This window comes from Didymella exigua (assembly GCF_010094145.1).
Source record: "Didymella exigua CBS 183.55 unplaced genomic scaffold M421scaffold_21, whole genome shotgun sequence".
Taxonomy (NCBI): domain Eukaryota; kingdom Fungi; phylum Ascomycota; class Dothideomycetes; order Pleosporales; family Didymellaceae; genus Didymella; species Didymella exigua.
Genome location: NW_022984795.1, coordinates 418,684 through 440,554, shown reverse-complemented (window position 1 = coordinate 440,554; position 21,871 = coordinate 418,684). Strand labels below are relative to the sequence as shown.

General features: G+C 55.2%; 7 protein-coding genes across 7 annotated transcripts; 2 read left to right on the top strand and 5 right to left on the bottom strand.

The window, feature by feature from the left end:
• Positions 1 to 159: 159 nt before the first annotated feature.
• On the bottom strand, positions 160 to 2,171 carry M421DRAFT_422658 (MFS general substrate transporter). The gene is made up of 3 exons (XM_033593240.1): positions 1,886 to 2,171; positions 1,443 to 1,836; positions 160 to 1,396 (listed from the first exon to the last, which is right to left on the bottom strand). The coding sequence occupies exons 1-3, from the start codon at positions 2,019 to 2,021 to the stop codon at positions 316 to 318; spliced, it is 1,611 nt and encodes a 536-aa protein (XP_033446937.1). The 5' UTR covers positions 2,022 to 2,171; the 3' UTR covers positions 160 to 315.
• A 696-nt stretch (positions 2,172 to 2,867) lies between these two features.
• On the bottom strand, positions 2,868 to 5,087 carry M421DRAFT_422657 (uncharacterized protein). The gene has a single exon (XM_033593239.1). It carries the CDS (start codon positions 5,013 to 5,015, stop codon positions 3,015 to 3,017), a length of 2,001 nt encoding a protein of 666 aa, XP_033446936.1. The 5' UTR covers positions 5,016 to 5,087; the 3' UTR covers positions 2,868 to 3,014.
• A 1,100-nt stretch (positions 5,088 to 6,187) lies between these two features.
• M421DRAFT_67266 (beta-lactamase/transpeptidase-like protein) lies at positions 6,188 to 8,038 on the bottom strand (the record flags this gene model as incomplete). The annotated part of the gene is made up of 3 exons (XM_033596386.1): positions 6,188 to 7,272; positions 7,328 to 7,468; positions 7,552 to 8,038. The coding sequence occupies 3 exons, from the start codon at positions 8,036 to 8,038 to the stop codon at positions 6,188 to 6,190; spliced, it is 1,713 nt and encodes a 570-aa protein (XP_033446935.1).
• Positions 8,039 to 9,091: 1,053 nt separating this feature from the next.
• M421DRAFT_422656 (uncharacterized protein) lies at positions 9,092 to 10,655 on the bottom strand. The gene is made up of 5 exons (XM_033593238.1): positions 10,568 to 10,655; positions 10,223 to 10,512; positions 9,885 to 10,169; positions 9,704 to 9,835; positions 9,092 to 9,657 (listed from the first exon to the last, which is right to left on the bottom strand). Exons 2-5 carry the CDS (start codon positions 10,484 to 10,486, stop codon positions 9,499 to 9,501), a joined length of 840 nt encoding a protein of 279 aa, XP_033446934.1. The 5' UTR covers positions 10,487 to 10,512; positions 10,568 to 10,655; the 3' UTR covers positions 9,092 to 9,498.
• A 607-nt stretch (positions 10,656 to 11,262) lies between these two features.
• Positions 11,263 to 13,163, top strand: M421DRAFT_422655 (uncharacterized protein). Its single transcript, XM_033593237.1, has one exon. The coding sequence runs from the start codon at positions 11,673 to 11,675 to the stop codon at positions 13,032 to 13,034; it is 1,362 nt and encodes a 453-aa protein (XP_033446933.1). The 5' UTR covers positions 11,263 to 11,672; the 3' UTR covers positions 13,035 to 13,163.
• A 661-nt stretch (positions 13,164 to 13,824) lies between these two features.
• Positions 13,825 to 17,329, top strand: M421DRAFT_422654 (glycoside hydrolase family 2 protein). Its single transcript, XM_033593236.1, has 2 exons — positions 13,825 to 16,195; positions 16,254 to 17,329. The coding sequence occupies exons 1-2, from the start codon at positions 14,215 to 14,217 to the stop codon at positions 16,904 to 16,906; spliced, it is 2,634 nt and encodes an 877-aa protein (XP_033446932.1). The 5' UTR covers positions 13,825 to 14,214; the 3' UTR covers positions 16,907 to 17,329.
• Positions 17,330 to 17,496: 167 nt separating this feature from the next.
• M421DRAFT_422653 (uncharacterized protein) lies at positions 17,497 to 21,557 on the bottom strand. Its single transcript, XM_033593235.1, has 2 exons — positions 17,667 to 21,557; positions 17,497 to 17,624 (listed from the first exon to the last, which is right to left on the bottom strand). Exons 1-2 carry the CDS (start codon positions 21,138 to 21,140, stop codon positions 17,586 to 17,588), a joined length of 3,513 nt encoding a protein of 1,170 aa, XP_033446931.1. The 5' UTR covers positions 21,141 to 21,557; the 3' UTR covers positions 17,497 to 17,585.
• Between the last annotated feature and the right edge of the window lie 314 nt (positions 21,558 to 21,871).

Sequence of the window (21,871 nt, the reverse complement as noted above, 5' to 3'; positions counted from 1 at the left end):
TCGCGTTATGCTGCTAAGAGAAGTGAAAGCAACTTGGTCAACTCAGAAGTAGCAAGCCCCTGACGGAACATCGCATGGGCCGGTGCCCGGTTCAATCATATACATAGAGTAGTGTGATCTAGTGGCTGCAAGGTATCGAACGTTGACAAGTATCAAGCGGTGATTAATTGTCAAACGAGGACAGTGATATACATTGCAACACTATCTCTCCAGTACTACAGAACATTTTCTTCCTGATGGATACGTAGAAGACTACCACAACGATGCCAGTGCGCGTAGAAAACTCGATTTGCATTCGTCCGATAAATTATCGACTCAGATCAGCTCCTCCATGCGGTGAACATCCGAGTGCCGCGTCCAGATCCTCAGCTTCTTGCCCATCCCAAAGTAGAGCGGGAATGCCAGCAGCGCAGGGCCGACAGCACAAGCAAAGATTATCATCGCCGGAGTCAACCACCCATCTTTGCTAGTATGAGCGACGTCGAAGACCCAATAGCTATACGAGAAGCCGATGAAATTTTTGCACACCGTCGCAACAACCATAATCTCACCCGAGATCGGCTTGTAGCAGTCAACCGCATAGGCAATGGCGATAGTAGGGACCGTGGTCACGCTCAAACCCGCGAGTCCGTAGCCCCAAACGACAATATGACCCCACGCCCATGTGTGCTGGTATGCGAGACCGCCGAGGATAGCTGAGAGCATAGTGACGATCATGTAAGGGAGGAGCGCCGGGAGCCGCATTTCGGCCTCTCTAAGTCCGCCATTTTTGCGTGTGGCGCGTGCAGCGACCCAATCAGAGAAAGGACCTGCAGTTGCGAGACCAAACAGAGCACCTACCGCGAAGGCGAAGTTTGTGTAGCCGACTTGGTCAGGCCGAAATAGGTATGGAGGTGCTGCGAGCACGGGAGACTCCGTGAGATTGAAGAACAAGAGCAGATCTGCAGGACCGGCAACCATCAGACCAGCCCATAGGATGATGGGATTGAAGAAGCATTTGACAGGCGTGAGCGTGTCACGGATGATGAAAGTCTTCCAACGCGGGTCTGGGGCTTGGAAAGGCGCGAACTGGCTGCGCGAGGGCCGACCGGTGGGGTGCGCCGTAGTCTTGAGGGTGTTGAGCTCAGCATCTCGGGTCTGGGTCGGTCGCTTTTCCAACTGAGTGTCTGAAGGTGCAACTCCAGGGGCAACGCTCTTACCTCGGAGCGAAGACTGGCTGGAAGATGCCGTGTTGTGGCTGCGGTGGTACTTAGTTTCAGGGAATGCGACGGCAACGAGGATGATCGAGACACCGGAAAGTGCAGTTTCAAGCCAGAAGAAGGCCTTCCATCCGTGATGCGCGGCGATGGATCCAGCCATGATAGGACCAAGGAAGGCACCCATGAAGTAGCTCGTGCTAGAACACGTTAGTAGTGATCCGAGGGTCAGTCTAGGATATTTACATGTAGACACCAGTCCACAGTCCACGCTCATGCAGGAAAAAGACGTCAGCGATCATCTGCACCGGTATAGTCTCGCTCGTAGCGCAGACAAGACCATTGATAGCTCGTGCAGCCAACAGACTTCGATGAGACGTAGCCAATGCCTGCCAGACACACGATAGCATGATGAGCACGGAGAAGACCAAACTGATGGCTCGTCGACCGAAGATATTGCTGAGAGGCACGATGAAGAAATTGGCGAACCCGAGCGTAATTACAGTAATGCCGGTGAGCATGGCCAGCTGGTTGTTGTTCAGGTGAAACTCCGCGCCTAGCAAAGGAAACATCGGTGCGATGGACAAGGCGCCAGTCACGGAAATCCAGGTGAACAGTCCCTGACTGGTCATCACAGCCACTGCATGTCTTGTCAGTTGGTTCCGAGAGGGTTCGCCGTCAAAACATACTCTTCCATGACATTGACCAATTCAGAGGATCGCGCGGATCAGACGAGGGTCTAGGGATGAGGACTTTCCCTACTTTTCCATCTGCAGCCATGATCTCCGTGCCTGGGATAAATTCGACATTGATCTGAGTCGCCATCTTGGTGTTCGATCGTCGTCGGTATTCTGGGAGTGGTAATCTGTATCTTCGTAAATGGGAGTCTCAACATGGAGCGACGCATGCACTTAAGTCTGCGTTTCCGATCAGAAATTCCACTTATTAGTGCGGGATGGGGCTCAGCTGCTGATCGCACACCATTATCGAAGATGGATACAGCGCCGGATATGTGTAGGAGTGCCGGTTGAGGTCTAACCACTCATATTCATATCTATTTATGGAGTCGGAGCATTGCATGCTGGCGACAGTGCTTCCGAGGCTTTTTATTGGCGGTAACTGGCGTTATGCCTTATGTTGAGGCTGGTGATGTGAGCTGAACTAAGCATGATGTGAGGTCGTGGAAAGCTTCCTCGTCAGATGCTTGCTTCGGGCAAGCAAGGAAATGGGGGGCGTTGCAGCGCAGTGGCCTGTACCTTGGTGATGTCTCGCCTGCTACATATGGGACAATAATCTGCATGTTTTCAGTATTGCTGAGGGATTGACGCATTCTCGCGCCTCTGCCCACGACGTGGAGAAGAACTAAGTCAATGTGAAGATTGCCTTTGCACAGCTTTCCGATTCCCGTCACGGGGAATCGACTCGAAGCGGTGTATCATTCATGATTTAGAAACCGGAACGAAGCTTGACCCCTTGCGGAGTATGGGCGGAGACCCACAACGGTGACATGTGGCTAACAACTACTTCGGAGTTGTAGGGTGGGGATGCGGGCCTCACGTCGATCATCCCGATGCCTGCGGGTTCAGATGTCTCTTGAGCCTATCAGCGACAATGAGCTGCAGATGCATGTAATTCGCGGACGATTGTTGGGCACACTTGGGGCTGGTGGACTCAATGCTCAAGAGAGTGCAGGAGCTTCGCCTTGGATTGCTCGACTGAGATAGGAAGATGACTAAGCCTCGCCTGCCGGGTTTCGCCCCCAATTGCACCGCCTTCAGAAGTCCGCCAACTAAATGAACGAGTAACGTCTGTGATGATCTACAGCTTCTCGAGTCTCTCCGTGGCAACATCCGATGTGCCCAAAAATATGCTCTTATCGACTCTGACCGCGTCCTTCCAGGGGAGCAGACGCTCAGACTCTGATGAGTTTGAGCTCTTTAACTGGACCCAACGCCTTGCGATATCTTGAGCCACGAAGCTCGGGTTGACCGTAGCATCGTACAACAGCACCGTTCCTGACACAACAACTTCGAGATGATCCAGTACCTCTCTTCCTCTGTACAGTAACTCGTGCTTGCTCTTACCATGAATGAGGTTCTTAAGTCCCTCCAATCGACCCCTGACCACCGAGATCTCGTCTTTGAGAACGCTGTTGCAGCTAGCAAGCACTCTCTGTAGCCACGGCGCGAGTATATTGCTTATCACGTCGCCATCACCCAGGCGCTTGTCTGTGAGCACGCGAACAACATCTTCCGCCATAACGCTGACCGTACCCTCCCAAATCGGATTGACGAGGTTATCCCGGTAGATCTTAGCGACGTTCAGCAGGCCGCCATCTTCGTTGTTCTCGCAGTACCCTACGCCACCAAGGCATTCCATGCATTGCCGCAGTCCACCCACGGAAGCTACGGATACTTGCGCCTTCATCACAGGAAGCAACAGCCTCAGAAGCAGCGCGATCTCGGTCTTGTCGCTGGGCACAAGGTCCGCTGCCTTTGTGTTCACCGCGACAGCACCATGCGACTGCTCGAGCGCGCCTTGTAACGCAACGCCGAAGAACGTGAAGTGAGCCGCAGCATGGTACTTCACCGTCTCTTCGGCCATCCAGCGTAAGTGCGCTGGGTTGTCCTGTAGGAGTCCACCACGAACCTTACGGACTTGACTGTACGCGCGACAAATTGCAAGGCCTCGCGACCAATTCCCTACACTTCCTGCCGCAGTGTAGAGACGTGTAATGTTCAGCACAGCTGCAATCTCGGCTACGCCGCGGCCTTCCGTGCCGATGAGCCAAGCTCGTGCTCCGCGGAGCTCAAGTTCGGCGGTGGGCAGTGACTTTGTGCCAAGCTTGTTCTTCAGACGCTGGATGCGAACACCGTTAAGTTCTGTTTCTGGCGGCGCTTCCAAGTTCACTATGTTCGCAGCGGCCAGACGATTACCCTTGCGCCGCCGCATGGGCATGTAGAAGGCGCTCAGTCCGTTTTCCGTTCGAGCGAGCAGAACGGCCATCTCTGAGTCTGTTGCACTGCTGAACCACTTGAACCCATCAATTTTCCAAGGTCCAAGCGGCATACCAACCGCGTCTTCGCCCCTACCCTCCTCTTCATCGCGCGCGATCTGTGCAGCAGTGAGTCGCGTGGCAAGCGTCTCGGTACCAGATACGTCGCTACCACCGCTACGCTCGGTCATCCATTGTCCGCTCGTCCATGCGTACTTTGGATCGCGGCTGGTTAGTCGGCGATATGCTTCTTCACACACGCGCACTCGTCCTGGCTGGTCCCCATCGGCATCTCTTAGATGCTTTGACAACAATGTGGCGGCGCCGTCGGTCATGCTCATCGGACAGCCAGTCATCGTACCCGTCACATACCAGAGGTGTCCGAGGCCAAACTCATAAACTCGTTTGTTGATGTGTGCCAGTTCGGGCGACTGGGAGTAGGCCACTGCTACTACGCCTTCAGCGTATCCTATCTCCTTTAGGCGCTGCCATCCTGATGTTGTCCAGAGCGGATCGTTACGATTCTCTTGGCCAAAGGTCGTCAAGGAACGGAGCACAGGGTGGTTCGTCTCCGCGTCCGTGGCATGCGCGAGGACGCGTGGGTCTAGTGCTACCCGCGCGACTCTATGAAGATGTGAAGTGACGGTTGCCTTTTTGGATGGCAGGTAAAGGTCCAGAATTCGGGCGAGCACTTTATCGTCTGCTGGAGAAGTATCACTCGTTTGATTCGTGGTCGAGTTGACATCAGAAGATGTGTACTGTGGTGGCAGTGCTGGCAGCGCTTGGAAAAACCCGGCGGTGGAGGAAGACGGTGTGGCTGACATGTTGAGCTCTGACTAAGCTTCTATCGTAGCTTTCAGGATTGCGAGAGGCATCCTCTGGGGTTGATTTTTATGTTGGTAAGAATATGGTCTGATGAAGGTACCCTGGCCTGAGCTTGACCCTAACCTCGGCTCTGACCCCGCAACGCTACAGTACGGTTAGCGATTCGAATGGGCGCCTCCAACCGGAGAAGGATCTTCCACACATGGACAATATCAGTAATCAACGATGGCCGTCAATATATCGCCCTAAAAGAATCTTCGAACATGACATCCGAAACCAGGGGGTGGCCATGTGGTTCGCAGAGCTTTTGCTAATCATTCCTCGCACATCGGCTTAGGTTCGCGATATGCTGCATCGTCGAAGGGAAATAGGACAATTTGCCCAAATCATACGAAGAGATCAAAGAGCATTTCTTGAGAGCGCCTTTATCATGACGCAATTGACCCCTTTTCTATTCCTAGGAAGTAACATTGTGACACTCGGTGTTGGCGAAACCTCCTACGAAATACTTCATGACATCCTCTACCCGGGTGTAAAGCGCAGACTTCTGATTTGGCCCAGTGTCAGGGATGAATATCGGTATTGACACAACGATACTCTGGCCCACGCAGATTATGCGCGGGATCAGTTTGCCCCGGATTGCGACGGTAAGCAGTCATCACAACTGATGAGCTTTGGTTTGGTCACAACCAGTTTACCAAAGTACATCTGAACAAGCTGATGGAATTGCAAGTGACCGTCTGTTTGTGACTTGTCAGAGGGGGCGCACTTGGGTGTAAAGATGCGATTTGATCCTGGTGGTGCTGCTGTAAAACCGGCTTAGTATACGTGTAGATTGCGGAATGAAATCAGTGATGGCGATCACCACATCAGTCGAGATCGGTATGCGTTAGAGGACGAAGAACACTCCTCCGGCTCGAGGTTTGACCGCAACGAAAGCTCGATAGGCTATCTCCGCATCTCGTGCTGGCTTCGAGCAGGTTAGCCAGGGAATTACAGGAGACATTGGTGCAGTAAACGGCATTGGCAAGTTCTTCAGCTAGAAGGTCACCGCGGGTGCTGTTCGTGGACGAACCACGGCTCTAGGGAGGCCAAACACAGCTTGGATGGACTTAGCTCGGTTATGTATATCTAAGCGTACCCCAAACCCGAACACCGCATATCAGGTCAATTACAGCTCCATGTTCTCTTCTCCCGCTTCGTGTTTCTCGTACACTCTAGTCAGATTCACACGGAAAGCACTCAGCTCCAGTGTCTTGAATCTGTTGTGCCTGTCTTGATCCCAGAAGACGAGATTGTTAATGGGAACGGCTGCATACAAAGGCCCTTCAATATCCGTTATGCAGAAATCATCCCAGATCTCGCGATCATGGTGGTTCCGATCCTCAACTGGCTGACCACGCCATTCTTCGCCCTTCTGATCCTGCGCGTTTCGGAAGAGGAGTGTCGGGACAAGCTGCGCGAAGCCGTTCTTCGGAATCCACTTGTTGACTTTGCCAAGCTCTAGAATGTCGGACGAGTTTGAGATGAACTCTTTTACCACAAGGCCACGTTCATCAGCGACTAGTCTTACTGTTGAGTTGAGCCTCGAATCCGAGCTCACGTATGTGCCCGCATAGCGGTCCTTCGTTTGCTGGACAGCATAGTGCTCGGCAGGGCGAACGAACTTGGTGACGATATTCTGAAGCTTCAGGAGCAGATCGCTGCTTCCAGCGACCAGGATCGTGAATCCTAGATCGTATTCGGGGGCCAGAATGATAATTGATGAGTACCCTGGCAGTCCACCTCCTTTGCTTATGAAGCGCACTGTGCGACGAGAGTCTAGCAGTACACGATCAGTATGGTAGATCTCCCAAGGTAGACCGTAGAACGAGTTGACGCCACGAGTTGGTGACACGGGATTGAACCAGTTCAAGGCGTGTGTAAGGCCATTGAACTTGCTCAGCGCGTGTCGCAGGTACTTGGACAGGTCAGTGGATGAGGCGTAGATGCCACCTGTAGGGCTTTGAATTCCTTCGTCAACGTCCCAGTAGTGATCACCAGCAGGTATGACACCGGCCTCGTCAGGTGGCTTGGACAAAGTACTTTTCTTCATATTCAGAGGCCTGAAGATGGCTTCTTCAATGTAGTTTTGATAGTCTTGGCCTGAGACTCGTTCAAGAACTATTCCCAGCAATTCAAATGCGATATTCGAGTAAGTCGATTGTTGGTTGGGTGCAAATATGGGTATCTGTGATTTGACGGCATCAAGGAGGTCTGCGCAGAAGTTTGTCAGTTGAGCCTCGATTGAAGTACTACTCATCATCCTCACCGCCCTCGTCGCAAACATTTCCGTAATTAGGCGAGTATTCATCACAGTCAATGAGACCTTCCCGCGACACTGGAGGCAGGCCCCAAGTTATGGGATTTGGGAGTCCTCCCTTGTCGAAGTTGAGCAAATCACCCTGAGCAACTACTGAAAGTCAACACTCATACCTTCAAGTGCCTGACACCCACTCCATTCAAGAGGGGGCCATGGCTTGCCGGGTTTCACACATTCTCGGGGTATGCCACTCAGCTGGCTGGCCAAACTTCGTAGCGTGATATCTTTCCATGGCAGGGTGCCTTTCTGATCTTCTTTGAGCTCCTTGATGTACTCATCCACAGGGTCATCAAGGCTCAGATTGCCCGCCTTCTCCTGATACAAGATACCGAGAACTGTGAATGTTTTCGTAATGCTTGCGATCCGATACAACGCATCACCATTGACTTCAGGGATATCGGGACGCGAGTCGTTTCGTTCGGTCGCCGTGTGGTACTTGGACCAAAGCGTTTCCTTCGAGGATGTTATCTCTACAGAGAAAGATGTCGCGGAGAACTCGGGCGCGGACGCGACGTTCACGATGGCATTACTGATCTCAGTGAAGGCATGTTTGAGAAGCTCGTCATCGGCGTCATAGTCAGGCAAAGGGTGAGCAATAGTAGGCTCGTGGCATTTCGCTCCGGCCACCGCAGCTAATGCAGCTACAAGAATGAGCTTCATGGCCCTGAGTGCACAGTGAAGATGAGGAGTGAGGCAAAGAGAGGGCAAGAGAGGGCAAGAGAGGGGAAGGGAAGCACGATGCGTTATCGATAAGCCCAGGACCGAAGGCACAGCACGAATCACCAGGCAACAACAACGGAAAAGGCTTGCGGATAATCCGCATACACACACACACACACAATTTATTTACGCCCGGCGGCCGAGCCGAAAGGGCTACTAATGATGATCTGCTACTACACTGCTTATGCTACATCGCGGCCTCACTAGCCCCTGTGTCTTCCCTGACTCGCTTCTCCATGCCACTTGTAATCCGCATACAGTGCCGGTCACAATTGGTTTCCGGTTTTGGTGTCAGCTTTGTTCTCATCGCACGGTCCATACGACAGGGGTTTTCTTTATCTGTGCTAGTGCATTGCATGGGTAACTGTGTAATGAATATCAAGTACTGTATACCTAATCACGGGCGGTAATCTTTCACCATCATCTACTAGCGTTAAGAAAAGAGGTTAAAATAGAGAGCTTGCGCAGACACGCTAATGGTTCTGTACGAATGGCTGCTTGCAAGGGAAGGCGCTCTCTGAATACGTTCGTCAAAACACTTCCAACTTTCATATAGCTACTTGGGCTCCTTTGTTGTAGACTTATCTAAGTAGGAAACAGCAATGTATACTGCTTCTAGTCGCACTTCTGAACAACAGAATCTGAAGAGCTAGCCATCGTAGGGCTTTCCGAAGACACGGTGGACCATGCTTCGTCTGAGTCGACAGCTAGCTCAGCATACATGTCAGTCAGAACTTCGACTGAAATCAGCCTCGAAGGATGACCTGCTCGCATAGTGCGAGATTTGATCTCCACCACGCGCTCCAGCAGCTCGACCGCCTTCTGCACCTGTCCGTCTGCTCGGTATGCTCTTGCGAGAAGCTTTGTGGTGAGGGACCCGTGCTGGTCTGCCCTTGAACGTCACTCCTCAACGTCAACTGTGAACCCACACGTACAGTACACGAGTTTGTCCTATAGTCTCGTTCACCACCTGCTTTTGCTACAACAGCATTAGACCCTTCTTCATCATGGCGCCCAATCTTGCCGAATCCCAGCATGTTATGATTCGTCACATTGCAACACACTGCTGATCACGTAGCCCATGTAGACTGACTGGCTGCAGCAAATCGGTGAATAATGTGGTCGGCCGTAGGAACAGACGAGGCTACGATCTCCGTTTCCGAAAAGTGATTGTTGATGCAGCAAGTGCAATGAGGATATCACTGCCAGTTGTCTCCTCCCCATACTTCCAGGGTGGCAGGCAACCTTTAGAACACTGATGTAGGCAAGGATGCAACCAGGGCAATGTACTGCTTTGGTCAGGTGCATGTATTAAAGCAGTAACCCTTACAGTCTCAGCCCCCACCTATAAGCTTGTAGTTCGCCGCTGTTCCAATAGACTGGGCGGCACGGCACTATCTTCACGCCTTCACTCGTCTCTGTCGCCAGTACCAGATGAGTAGTGTCAGGCACGTCAGCGGCACGGCACATACCCAGTACACCCAGAACTTGTCAGACACTGACCATCCACTACTGCCCTGCCCGGGCGTGTAGTCGAAAAAACTCATGCTGAAGATCGCCTGCTCAGCGTCAGTCAAGTGTCGTGCAAAAGCGGAAACTACACACCGACAAGAAGGTTGGAGGTAGGAAAGCCATCGTCACTACTGCAATCGTCCTCATGGCACCACTGTCACGCCTCGCTGCCTCTCCCAGCCCCGTCATGACCTGGCTGTCTCGCTGGGCGATCGTGTTGTACGCCTGACCAACTGTCAGCATCCATGTACCCAAAACCAAGTGAGTCGCCTACAAGAGCAATCTCGTTTTGCAGCCGCTCTTTGTTTGACAGCGATCGCAGGAGCAAGTTGCGAAGCATCCGCGCCTGGGCGTCCATGTGCATGCGTAATCGGTGTGACGCTTCCGGCCCGCCTCTGCTTGGCTGCTTGCTCTTGCCCGCAAGATACACGACATGTTGCTGCATAGCTTCTACCGTCTCGACAGATATGCTAAGCGTCTCAAAAGAATGGATGGCGTGACGTGCTGCCTCGTGCATCATGAGAAAGCCGTGGGATCCGCGGGCTGGAAGTGAGCGGTCCTAGTCCCTTGTTATCAAGATTGCGGATGTCTTCTCGCTTGGCCTTTACTTGCTTTCTCGACAGCCCGCACAACGTCGCGCACGGACCATACAGATGAGTCGTGCATAGAGACCACTGCCTCTAGGAGGGGTACATGCAGCGAGTACAGCTCCTCAGGCGACAGTGTTGTCTCTAGTCGATCAAGAGCATCTTGAAGCTGCGCCCCAAACAAAGAAGATGCACCAATGCACAGGATCGCGCAACGACCGGAAAACCACCGGGAACAGAAGGTCATCTCGTGCCAGGCGTAGCTTGAGCTGGCATCGTGAGCAGCCATTTTGACCAAGACGCGGAACCACGTGTCTGTGATGTAGAACGAGTGAGCACCTGCTTTTGATAGAGACTGCCAATATCTTACAGGAAGACTCAAGGTGTCCATCCTGATCAAAGGACTCTGCAGCGCTGAAGAATCCGTTTGAGCGCCGATACACTCCTGTGAGTAGTTGTCTAGGGATCTGGAAGAATCGTACGAGCTCTGGCGCAGGTTGTTTGCTTGCCGAGAACACGTCTTCTTCTATCAATCTACGAGGCGGTTACAGCGGAGTCTTGGCTTGTGGTCGAGTGAAGCCTACATGTACTGCTGGTCTGGGGCAGTAGCATCCTGCCTAGATGATTAGAAAACGAGCCGAGGAAATAAGATGGGCTGTATTGCACGTCTACGCATTGGTCGATACTCTTCTTCTCCGGCACCCACGCTCCCGATGCTGATGTTGCCTTAGTCTGTAGCCCATCTCAGGGTGGATAGCCGCTTACAGAAGTGCAAAACAGTGTGTAGCCACATAGGAGGGTGTTGAAGAAAGCTTGAAAACGTGTAATGTCCACGACAGCAGGCAGCTCTGAAAGGGTTGAGTGACCTGGTGCTTTTACTGGCAATATCCCCGCGATAGGTGATGTTTAAAGGTGCAATGAAATGACCCCCGGGCTGCTTCTGCTGCTACAGTAGGTCCTGCCGCCAGTGCGCGCTCCACAGCGGCGACCAATGAATGGGCCGCTCGTAGCGCCCCCACATATCACCCGCGTTTGGTGCGGCAGCTGCTGGGCGTCAACGCGACAGTCCACCTCAGCCTGCTGGCTGACCCAGCTGACAACATGCAGGGAGGTGGAGGCTGTGCAGGTCGCAAGGCTGAGGGTCGGAGGGGCTGCCCCCTCTCTTCACCTCCACGCTGTCCACGACATCCTGACAACATCCGTCTCTACAACCCCTCTTACAGTGATGACCGGCAAGAGGAAAAGAGGAAGACGACCCAAAAGAGCTGGTGAAGGACTACCTTAGCTCGAGCCGAGCGAGACGATGGCTGCTGGTGGTGGACAACGCAGACGACCCAGATATTCTGTTTGGGAGCGAACAGTCGCAGGGCATCGTTGACTACGTGCCGGAGAGCGAGCAGGGGGTAGTGGTCTATACGACGCGCACGCCGGAGGTGGCGCAGCTCACATGTGGTGATGTTATAGAGCTAGGAGCGATGAGCCGGCAAGACGCCACAGACTTCTTCACCAAGTCTCTGGTTAGGAGAGACCTTCTCCGCGACGACGCGGCAACGCCCAAGCTGCTGGACGAGCTGCTGGACGAGCTGACGGACTTGCCGCTAGCGATTGCGCAGGCAGCTGCCTACCTGAACAAGAATCGCATGTCTATCTCGAAGTACATGCAGCTGCTTCGCAGCACGGAGCAGGACCTTGTCTGCGTGATGAGCAGGGAGTTCCGCGACGACACACGGTACAAGGGCTCAGCGAACGCAGTGGCGACGACGTGGGTGGTGTCGTTCAGCCAGATCCGCAAGCACGATGCAGTCGCAGCAGACCTGCTGGGGTTCATGTCATGCGTGGAGTGGAAAGCCATACCACGGTCACTGCTGCCGAGCGCGCAGTCGGAAGGTCGGGTGGAGGAGGCGATTGGCACGCTGTGCGGATACTCGTTTCTGACCAGACGAGACAACAATACCCGTGAGGCAAAAGAGGAGGGTAACAGCAAGACACAGGTAGATGACGACGAGGAGTGGTTCGACATCCACCGACTCGTGCACATGGCGACGAGGATCTGGATCCATGAGTACGGCGACTTAGCAGAAGTGACGGATGATGCCATGCGGCATGTTGCGGGAGTCTTTCCATCTGACGATTACGCGAACCGACAAACATGGCGGGCGTACATGCCACACGCGCTGCGACTCCTCAAGACCAAGCAGGACTGCGACATCGGAGAGAGGTCGAGGCTCTGCTTGTGGGTTGGTCGGTGCCTGGACGTCGAAGGAAGAATCCGAGAGTCAGTGGCGTGGCTGGAAGAGTGTTGCAAACTAAGAAGCATGTCAGAGAAGGACAATGAGTATCTACTGTTCGCCCAACACGAGCTCGCAATCGCATACGAAGCAGACGGGCAGGTGAAGAAGGCGGTGGAGCTGCTGGAGGCCGTTGTCAAAGCCAGAGAGACGCTGGCGGCAGACCACCCGGATCGACTGGCGTCGCAGCACGCGCTCGCAATGGCATACCAAGCAGACGGGCAGGTGAAGAAGGCGGTGGAGCTGCTGGAAGCCGTGGTCAAAGCGGGAGGGATGCTGGCGGCAGACCACCCGGATCGACTGGCGTCGCAGCACGCGCTCGCAATGGCGTACGATGCAGACGGGCAGGTGAAGAAGGCTGTAGACTTGCTCGAGAGCGTGGTAGAGATCAAGACTCGCGTCCTTCGAGCGGATCATCCTTCGTTGTTGGTGTCAGTCGAAGTTCTGGCTGACATCTACGCCAATCTGGCTGTCGCCTCAGACGAAGCACCGTCCTCTTCGTCACTCGGGAGCCCTACTACGGCTGGCTCTGCTCAATCTGCTATGTAGCAGTATGACTAGAAGGAGCATGCACTAGTTCCCTCCACTTACAAGCGTTAACAATCTGAAGCAGCTGGAGACTTGCCAGACAACAGTTGTAATTATATTAAGAAAAATGCTATCTAAAGACTCTTTCACAGCAAGGATTCAACGTAAGTTGCACAGCACCTCAGCGTGTTTGCCCAAATTGCTTGTTTAGGTTACCTTTCTCATGCCGCAAGACCGCAATGAAAGATTACGACCTAGCGAGGGTAACAGGTCCGGTCTGTCATCATTCTGTACGGTGCATAAGATACATTACACGGTCACGCCTGGAGTGCGCTAGCACAGATGTGGAAAGATCCCTGTCGCATGGACCGTGCGGTGAGAACAAAGCTGACTGCAGAACCGGAAACCGATTGTGCTCGCGACTGTACACTGCGAGCCTGATGAGAGACAGTAGATAGAGAACAAGCGACCTAGATATAGAGCAAGGGCTTTAACTGGAACAACAAGTGGCATGGAGAAGCGAGTCAGGGAAGACACAGGGGCTAGTGAGGCCGCGATGTAGCATAAGCAGTGTAGTAGCAGATCATCGTTAGTAGCCCTTTCGGCTCGGCCGCCGGGCGTAAATAAATTGTGTGTGTGTGTGTACACTGCGAAGAGCCGGCTCTCACACACCATCTTTTGGCATTGTGTGAGGTCGCTGAAATCTGTTGCAGTCGGGCGATGATGTCACAGTGCCTCGCTTAGTCAGAAGCTTCAAGAAACCTCGACGCTTGTCCCGACGTGATCATCAGAAATACGACCATCCTCGGCTGCAAAGCCGTGGTGGGTACCTAACACGGCCGCTCGGTGAACATGCGGCCCATCACAGCATGAACCGCCGACCAAGACCGCCACCCCGCGCGGGGAAGGCTTAAAACATCCATTTACTTGCTTTGGCGGCTTCGGTCATCTCGGCAACGTTGCTCACGGACGTCGGGTGAATGTGACTCTCAGGTACACGATGATCGAGTTTCTCCGCTTGTCAGCATGATATTACCCCGAACCCATGTAACCTCACGCCGATCTGAGTATGCTTGAGGAAGCAACGCCGTTGGCAAGGATGGTGTATTTCGACGTCAAACGGCATACGTCCTGCGGTATGCTTGTTCAAAAGGCAGATGTCGACCGGATGTCCTGAGGTACGGCTCGACTTTCTCCCATAATGGCACTTTTTACCAAGTGCGCCACGGTCCTGGTAGGGCTCCTGACGCTGTCAGACATCACTATGTCCGAGTCACTTGCAACTATGCGACCACGCGCAGAAGCTGCGGGACGTGAGCGAGTCAGTCTTAATGACCGATGGCGCTTCCAACGCTTCGTCGACAACCCAGATGGTCTCTCTTACGATATACTGAAGCCCTGGATCCTTCCTGCAGCGAACGACTACCTGAGCGGAACGAGGTATGATCGACCATCAGAACCAGGACCAGGGAGCAACGTTACCTTTGTGCAGCCCGGCTTCGACGATGCTGCCTGGGAGGCAGTCAATCTCCCGCACGACTGGGCAGCCAGTGGAGAATTCGACTTCTCTGAGGATGTATCAGGCGGTACAGGGCGTCTGCCCTTCACCGGCATTGGCTGGTATCGCAAATCGCTATCGATCGATGCGAGAGTCGTAGACTCTGGCAAGTCGATTTTCTTGGACGTCGATGGAGCCATGGCGTATGCTACTGCGTGGCTGAACGGACAACTCGTAGGAGGCTGGCCTTATCCCTATAACTCATTCCGCCTTGATCTCACACCTTATGCAAAAGCCGGTGACAATGTTTTGGCGATCAGAGTCGACAATGCACCGGAGAGCGCAAGGTGGTATCCCGGAGCGGGTCTGTATAGGAGCTTAAATCTGGTCACCGCCGACCCTGTGCACGTTGGCTACCATGGCAGCTACATCACTACTCCTACTGTCTCTGCAGAGCAAGCTTCAGTCAGTTTGAGGATTGAAGTAGAGAACAAGGGCAACCTCACCCAGACTGTGCAAGTCACTTCTGAGATTTTCGAGCTTGACTCGAAATCGAGGAAAGCATCTGGCGATGCAGTAGCAAAGATTGCCGCATCGACAGCCACGGTATCTGGAGGATCAAAGTACTCTGTGAATGGCTCGACTACGATTACCAATCCCAAGCTGTGGGGACCAGCACCAAAGCAGACGCCAAACGAGTACATCGCAATGACGACGATTTCGAGCAACGGAACTGTTTTGGACACCTACGAGACTCCCTTCGGAATCCGTACTGTCGAATATGATCCGAATCAGGGGATCCTCATCAACGGCGAACACGTGCCCGTCTATGGGTCTTGCAATCACCACGACCTCGGATCTCTTGGGTCGGCTTTCAATTACCGGGCAGCGGAACGCCAAATTGAAATACTGCAAGAAATGGGCAACAACGCTCTCAGGACCTCCCACAACCCACCTGCGCCAGAGTGGCTGGAGATTGCCGATCGACTGGGACTCATGGTCATGGACGAGATCTTCGATACATGGAACTATGCTAAGGTTGAGAACGACTTCCACCTTCTCTTTCCAGAATGGTCAGAAGCTGATCTGCGCACGTTTATTCGCCGCGACCGCAATCATCCCTCCATCATCTCCTGGAGCATTGGCAATGAGCTTCCAGAGCAATCCAACTCCACCGGAACCGCTACCGCCAAGAGGCTGCAAGACATTGTGCACGAGGAAGATCTCACCAGGCATGTGACTGTCGGCATGAACAACGCTGGTCCTAACACCGGTCTTGCTGCCGAGATCGACATCATTGGCCTCAACTACCAGGGCGAGGGCAAGGGTAGCGCAAGCTCTGGCTCTTTCGCTGCCTTCCACAGCAAGTTCCCCAACAAGATGATCTGGAGCACGGAATCCGCGTCAACAGTCAGCTCACGCGGTGTCTATGTGTTCCCTGTCACATCGAACAAGAGCGCCATCGTCGGTGGAGGTCCTGGTGAGGGCGGTGACCCAATCAACAGCCATGTCAGCGCATACGAGCTTTATGCTCCATCCTGGGCTGCTTCCCCAGACAAGGTCTTCGAGCAGCAAGATCGCAACCCGTACGTCGCTGGCGAGTTCGTCTGGACCGGATGGGACTACATTGGGGAGCCTACGCCGTACGATAACTCTAGTCGCAGCTCCTACTTCGGCATCATTGGTACGTTGACGCTGACACTCCTGCTCATCGCTTTTGTACCGCATACTGACAACCTCAGACCTTGCCGGTTTCAAGAAAGACCGTTTCTATCTCTACCAGTCCCGCTGGCGCCCGGACTTTCCGCACGTCCACATCCTCCCGCATTGGACTTGGCCCGACCGCGAAGGCCAAGTGACGCCCGTCCACGTCTTCACCTCCGGAGATGAGGCCGAGCTCTTCATCAACGGCAAATCAGCCGGTCGTCAAAAGCGCGGACAGTACGATTACCGCCTGCGCTGGGACAACGTGACCTACACGCCCGGCGAGATCAGCGTCAAAGCGTGGAAGAATGGCGAAGAGTGGGCAACCTCTTCGCACCGAACTGTTGGCGCCGCGGCAGCGCTGAACGTGACTGCTGATCGCACGACCATCCACGGGGACGGGAAGGATCTCTCGTTCGTCTCGGTCGCTGTGGTTGACGAGAAAGGCGACACTGTTCCCCAGGCCGACAACGAGATAACGTTCTCGATCGCGTCTGGGCCCGGTGAAATTGTGACAACCGATAATGGCGATCCCACAGACCCCACGGCCTTTCCTTCCAAGACACGCAAGGCGTTCAATGGTCTCGCTCTCGCCATCATCAGAGCTGAGGCTGGCTCGACTGGCGAGATCGTAGTTGAGGCCAAAGCAGACGGCGTTAGTGCCGGGAAGGTGACTATCACGGCTTCATAAGCCTCACAATCGCATAGGCTGATGCGCATGCTCCGCAACTCATGTTCATTGTTTCTTTGCTGCCGGGACGTCATACAATTGTAGACCATAGTAGTGCCATGAGTCCGAAGCCATCCTATTCCACAACTTAGCTTCGCAAAGCATACATAACCCCTGCAGATCGTCTGTGCAGTGGTGTACACATTGTGCGCAGCGAATCGTGAGGTGAAAATCGAGAGATAGACGTCTCCCACAGGCTTCTGGAGTAGAAAGAGCAACACGTAGGATCGCAGTTTGGCAGGTTTAGAAGCGGAGCAGACAGATTTGTTTTCCGTGTCTTCAACAAGAGATGATCAAGAAAGAGAAAAGTTTCCCATCATGTGACATCCGGCAGAACCCGCACACACGTCTTCGCGATATGCTTGCTTCCGAGGCAGAAGGACCGGACATGCTCGGAACGTGTTCCTTCTGAGCCCAGGAGAGCAGCAGCAGCCATAAGCTGGTGACTAGGGGGGGGGGGGGGGCATGCTCTGCCAGCGAAGAAACCCAGGGAGGCACAGACGAGAAAAGAAGTAAACGGAGGCACCACATCACGACTCGGAGTCACAAGCAGCATGACCAGATACGATACGAGCATAGCGATACCTACAGCGGATTACCTGTCACTCCCCACTGCCCCCAGCAGTCCATTTCCCAACTATTAATAAGGCGCCCTCCCCAACCCCTCACCACCGAGACTCAAATCATCATCATCATCATCATCATCGCCATCCAACCCCACACTCCCCAGCAAACTATCCACATCCACAACACCCGCTTTTGTCGCCTCGCTACCCCTGTGCTGGCGATTCCCGCTGCGCCCCCGACTGACACCGCTCTTCACGCTCTTACTTGTGCCGCCATTACTCAGCGCGTACACACCCGCGTGACTCGCACCGTTCGCCGGCCCGTTCGCCGCAGACGCAAAGTCGATGTGTGACGAGTCCCGCGACGGCGCGCTGGTAGATGGAGTGTAGGGCCCTTGCGTCTGCGCGTGGAAATCTGCGGGGATGGCGGGCACGGGCGGAATGACGTCGCGCCCGAGAGTGGTGAAGTACTGACCTCCATCGGCCGTGGCCGTGGCCGGCAGAGGTCTGGGCGTGAGGGTTGCGGCGGGGGTGCCTGGGTCCTCGGCCGCTGCCGCGCTGGCCTGTCGTTCCCGGGCCAGCGCCTCGTGCGTGGTGGTGAAGCTCGCGTCGCTGAGCGAGTGGGCGCTGACGAGGGAGTCTGTTTCCTCGTCGTCATCGCGGTGGGTCGGGGGGCGCATGGAGTAGCTTGTGCGCGGTGCGGTGCCGGAGCCGCTGAGTGCGCGCTTGAGATCGTCGACGCGGACGGTGCTGCGGAGACTGGAGCGGCTGCGCGGCGAGTCGTGGCCGTTGGAGAATGCTCTCTGTTCGCTTGGACTTCTACGGCGCTGGGGCGACGAGAGGCGGCCTACGAGGCCGTATGCCAGGCTTGGGGGCCGTGAATGTGCGCGCCGCGGACTATGGGTGGGCGAGTTGCCGCTGCTGTCGAGGTCGCCGTTGGGAATACGGACGCCGAGGTAATTCGCGCGGTTGCGTGTGTAGCTGGTGCCGCTCCTGCTGCCAGATATAGAGGCGCTGGACGAGCCTTTGGTGTTGCCTGCGAGGCACTGCTCGCGCGTCCAGTCGGCGAGGAGGTCCTCGCGCACCTTGAAAGGAATGGTGGGTGCAGAGAGAATGTTGTTTGTTTCGATAGCTGGGGGCTGGTGGATTACAGGCAGGCCTGAGTAGGAGGACGCAGACATGGAGCGGTGGGGTGAGCCGGGTGGTGAGGACGGAGGCGAGTACAGCGAGGCAGAGTAGCCTTCCGAGATCTTATCAACAAGGGCGTCGCGGTTGTCGAAAGGTATCAGCGACTCGGATTGCACAACAGAAGCCGGCAGCTCTAAGCGACTGGGGTGCGGAGTGTCGATGCGGTCGACGGGCGTGGGTGGGACGCGGATGCTTCTGAGCCAAAGGCCGTGATTGTTGCGCCGAGAGACCTCGTTGTGTACTGCGCGGCCAATGGCCGATGTCTCGAAGTCGAATGTGATGCTCAGAGCCCACAGATACCCGTGCACGAGACTGCCTATCCGAACCTTCGCAGCTGGCTGTTCAACCGTAGCGATGTCTTCCTGCAGTCTGATAATCATCGGTAATCCACTTCGTGCAGCATTGGCTCCGAGGCGCTCAACCAACGTGGCCAGGAGTAGATGCAGAAGCAGGTAGTCGGCCTCTGAATCCACGAACTGCAGCGCATTTTCATACACAGCCAAGTGCAGGAGTGGCAGAAAGCTGTGTCTCCCCGGCCGAGGCGAATTCTCCCGCTGCGACGCACTCGATAGCGCCCGCCTAGCCCGTCCACCCTTGTCGTGGTCGCTGTCTTTCCTGCGGTAGTTGTCCACAATCCTCAGATCCTGCTTTGTCTTCTCCATATTGAGCCACGTGATCAGGGCGTCTACGTAGGCTTTCCTGACAGTCCCACTAGGATCCCGCAGAAGCCACTGCGTGCCCTCCCACACGCTCACGCCAATCCTACTGCGTGCTACAGATGCCGAGGATCCATCTGGTCGGCGTGCGTTTGCGGTCTTGATTATGGCTTTGACGGCCTCGAGCGCTGTTATGCGCGCGGTTTCGAATGAGAAGAATCGGTCGACGTGCGTCTTCTCCTGCAGACTGCCTGATGCCGCGACTGCATCGATAGCCTCCTCGGGGTTCGCGATAGCTTCTGCAGTCGTGGTAGACGCTGCGGAGGGTTTGAGTCGTTTGAGGAGGGCTTCCACCATGTCCGAGATCTGGTCAGTGTAGTAAACATGCGTAGCTAGGTCAGCCATGCACCTGCGTACAGTGTCAAGCAGTTGCACTCTCGACTGCGAAGGCTCTTTGACAACCTCCATGACCACGCCTACGTTGCTAGTCGAAGCCTGTCCGTCCAGGTTCTTCTCTGACAGAACCGACGTCGTCTGCTGGCGGTGCGGCACTATACTCGATCCAGGCCCGCCGAGCTGGAGGAGTAGCAATGTGTGGGATATGAGCCCTACCAGCACGTCCATGACGCTGAGTCCAATGAAGTTGATGGTGGAGCTGAGGAGATGGTCGACAATGGTGGCGAGCACCAACTGGCGATCGACATCTTCTTCCACGATGGGGCTATGGACGAGAGCCTCGACGACTGCGACCAGAATCGCGTAACGATCCTGTACCGGCGCCCACGCACAGACGACGGCCATCAGCTTTGTTGGCCAGCTCTCGCCCGGCGCGTGCGGCCTCTTGACGTGCACGCCGATGAACTTGAGGACGGCCGACGTCGCAAGCCGCATCTGTCCACGATTGCCGCCCTGGAAGATGTTGCGCAGCGCCTGCAACGCGAGCACACCGACCTTCTCTTCGGCCAGCTTGTCTGCGTCCTCAGTCGTCCCGCTCGCCGCGGCCGGATCACCGTCCTCCTCTTTCTCGTTCGTGCTCGTCCTCGCAGCGGTGGACACGCTCTTTCTCCGACTCAGCGCCAGCTCCTTGTCGTGCGCCTCACTGTCCTTTTCCCTCATCTCCAAGCGCGCAAGATACAGGCCGCTCTCCGCAAACAAGTTCCCCAGAATGACGGGAATAATAACGTCCAGCTGCCTCCCCGTCTCGCTCCCCAGGCTCTCACTCTGCGCCACGGCCTTGAGCGCCTGCAGGCCCAGTCTGCGAAAGCGGAGCTGCACCGGCCAGCTCTGGCTCTGGCCCACAGCACTCGTCTCGTCCTTGGCCGCAAACCGCGCGTACAGAGTCACAATCTCCCCGTAGAGAGAAGCATACTCGCGGTCGGCGGCTAAGCTCGCAGGCTCCTGGTGGCGACACAGCGCCTCCCAGACGGCAATCGTCTCCTCGCACATGTCCACATGGCCCTTTTCGAGGATCGTCTTGAGGATGCGCAGCACGGCGCGGCTGTACAAGCTCAGATCGCGCGGCGTCTTCTCGATCAGCGCCGTCACGATCTGCAGCGTGACCTGCACGTTGCCGGTGCGGCCCTTCCAGACATCGCTGGTGGCGCGCTTGTCGAGGAAGTCAGTAACTTTTGAGAGCTTAGAGCGCCGCGTGCTGGCGTAGTAGAGGAGGTAGGAGAGCTCAGAGCTGTTGGCGCGAACATCCGTCTGCGTCTTGTTGTATTTGGGGTAGCATTTCAGGACGAGGATCTGGTGCTTGGGCCGGCAGGCTTGGCGGGCTGCGTTCATTGGGAAGACTCGTGCGCGTGTGCGAGGGCGACGTTGGTCTGATTAGGCGTGCGTGGACTCGGGGGTGCGCGGGGCGAGGCGCGAACGAGCGGATGGTGCGCCGAGGACTGGGCTCGGTGGCGGCGAGGGTGGTGGGGGGTTAATGGATGGCCAGTAATTAATGCGAGTGAAGTGCGCGACATGCGGGCAGCCGGAGGCGCAGGAATCGGGGTGGGAGGTAACGAAGCACTACGTTAGTATGTATACGAGAGCGAGGACACGGGAGGGATCCATGTCAGACGCGGCGGACGAGCGTCTGCCGGAAATGGCTGCTAAGGCAAAGGTTGCTGCCCAAGCGATGACGAGCACAAGCCACACAGGAGACGGGCGGAAACAGCGTCAGGTCGTCTCAGCTCGTGGACAGGACGTGCAATTGACGCGCGAGTGTAAAGTTCAAATGTTGTTTATGCAATTGCGCATCTTGAAACCGTTTCATCGCGACTGGGGCTCAAGCCTTACGATCTAGCAGACCCACTTTCACATGGCACAGCACCACACAATCCCCACTACGATACAGTGTTGTACATGTTGGGTATGGGAGACCTATCTTCACTTGGTGCTTCCTCTCCCGCCCCATCTATGCTTGGGCTTGAGGTCGTTGAACCCCCGGGGCTTCTTGAGGGGTACACCCCCTTTGCCCAGCCTCAACGCAGAGGGGGCTGCTTCCTGCGCATCTTCATCTGGGTCCTCGT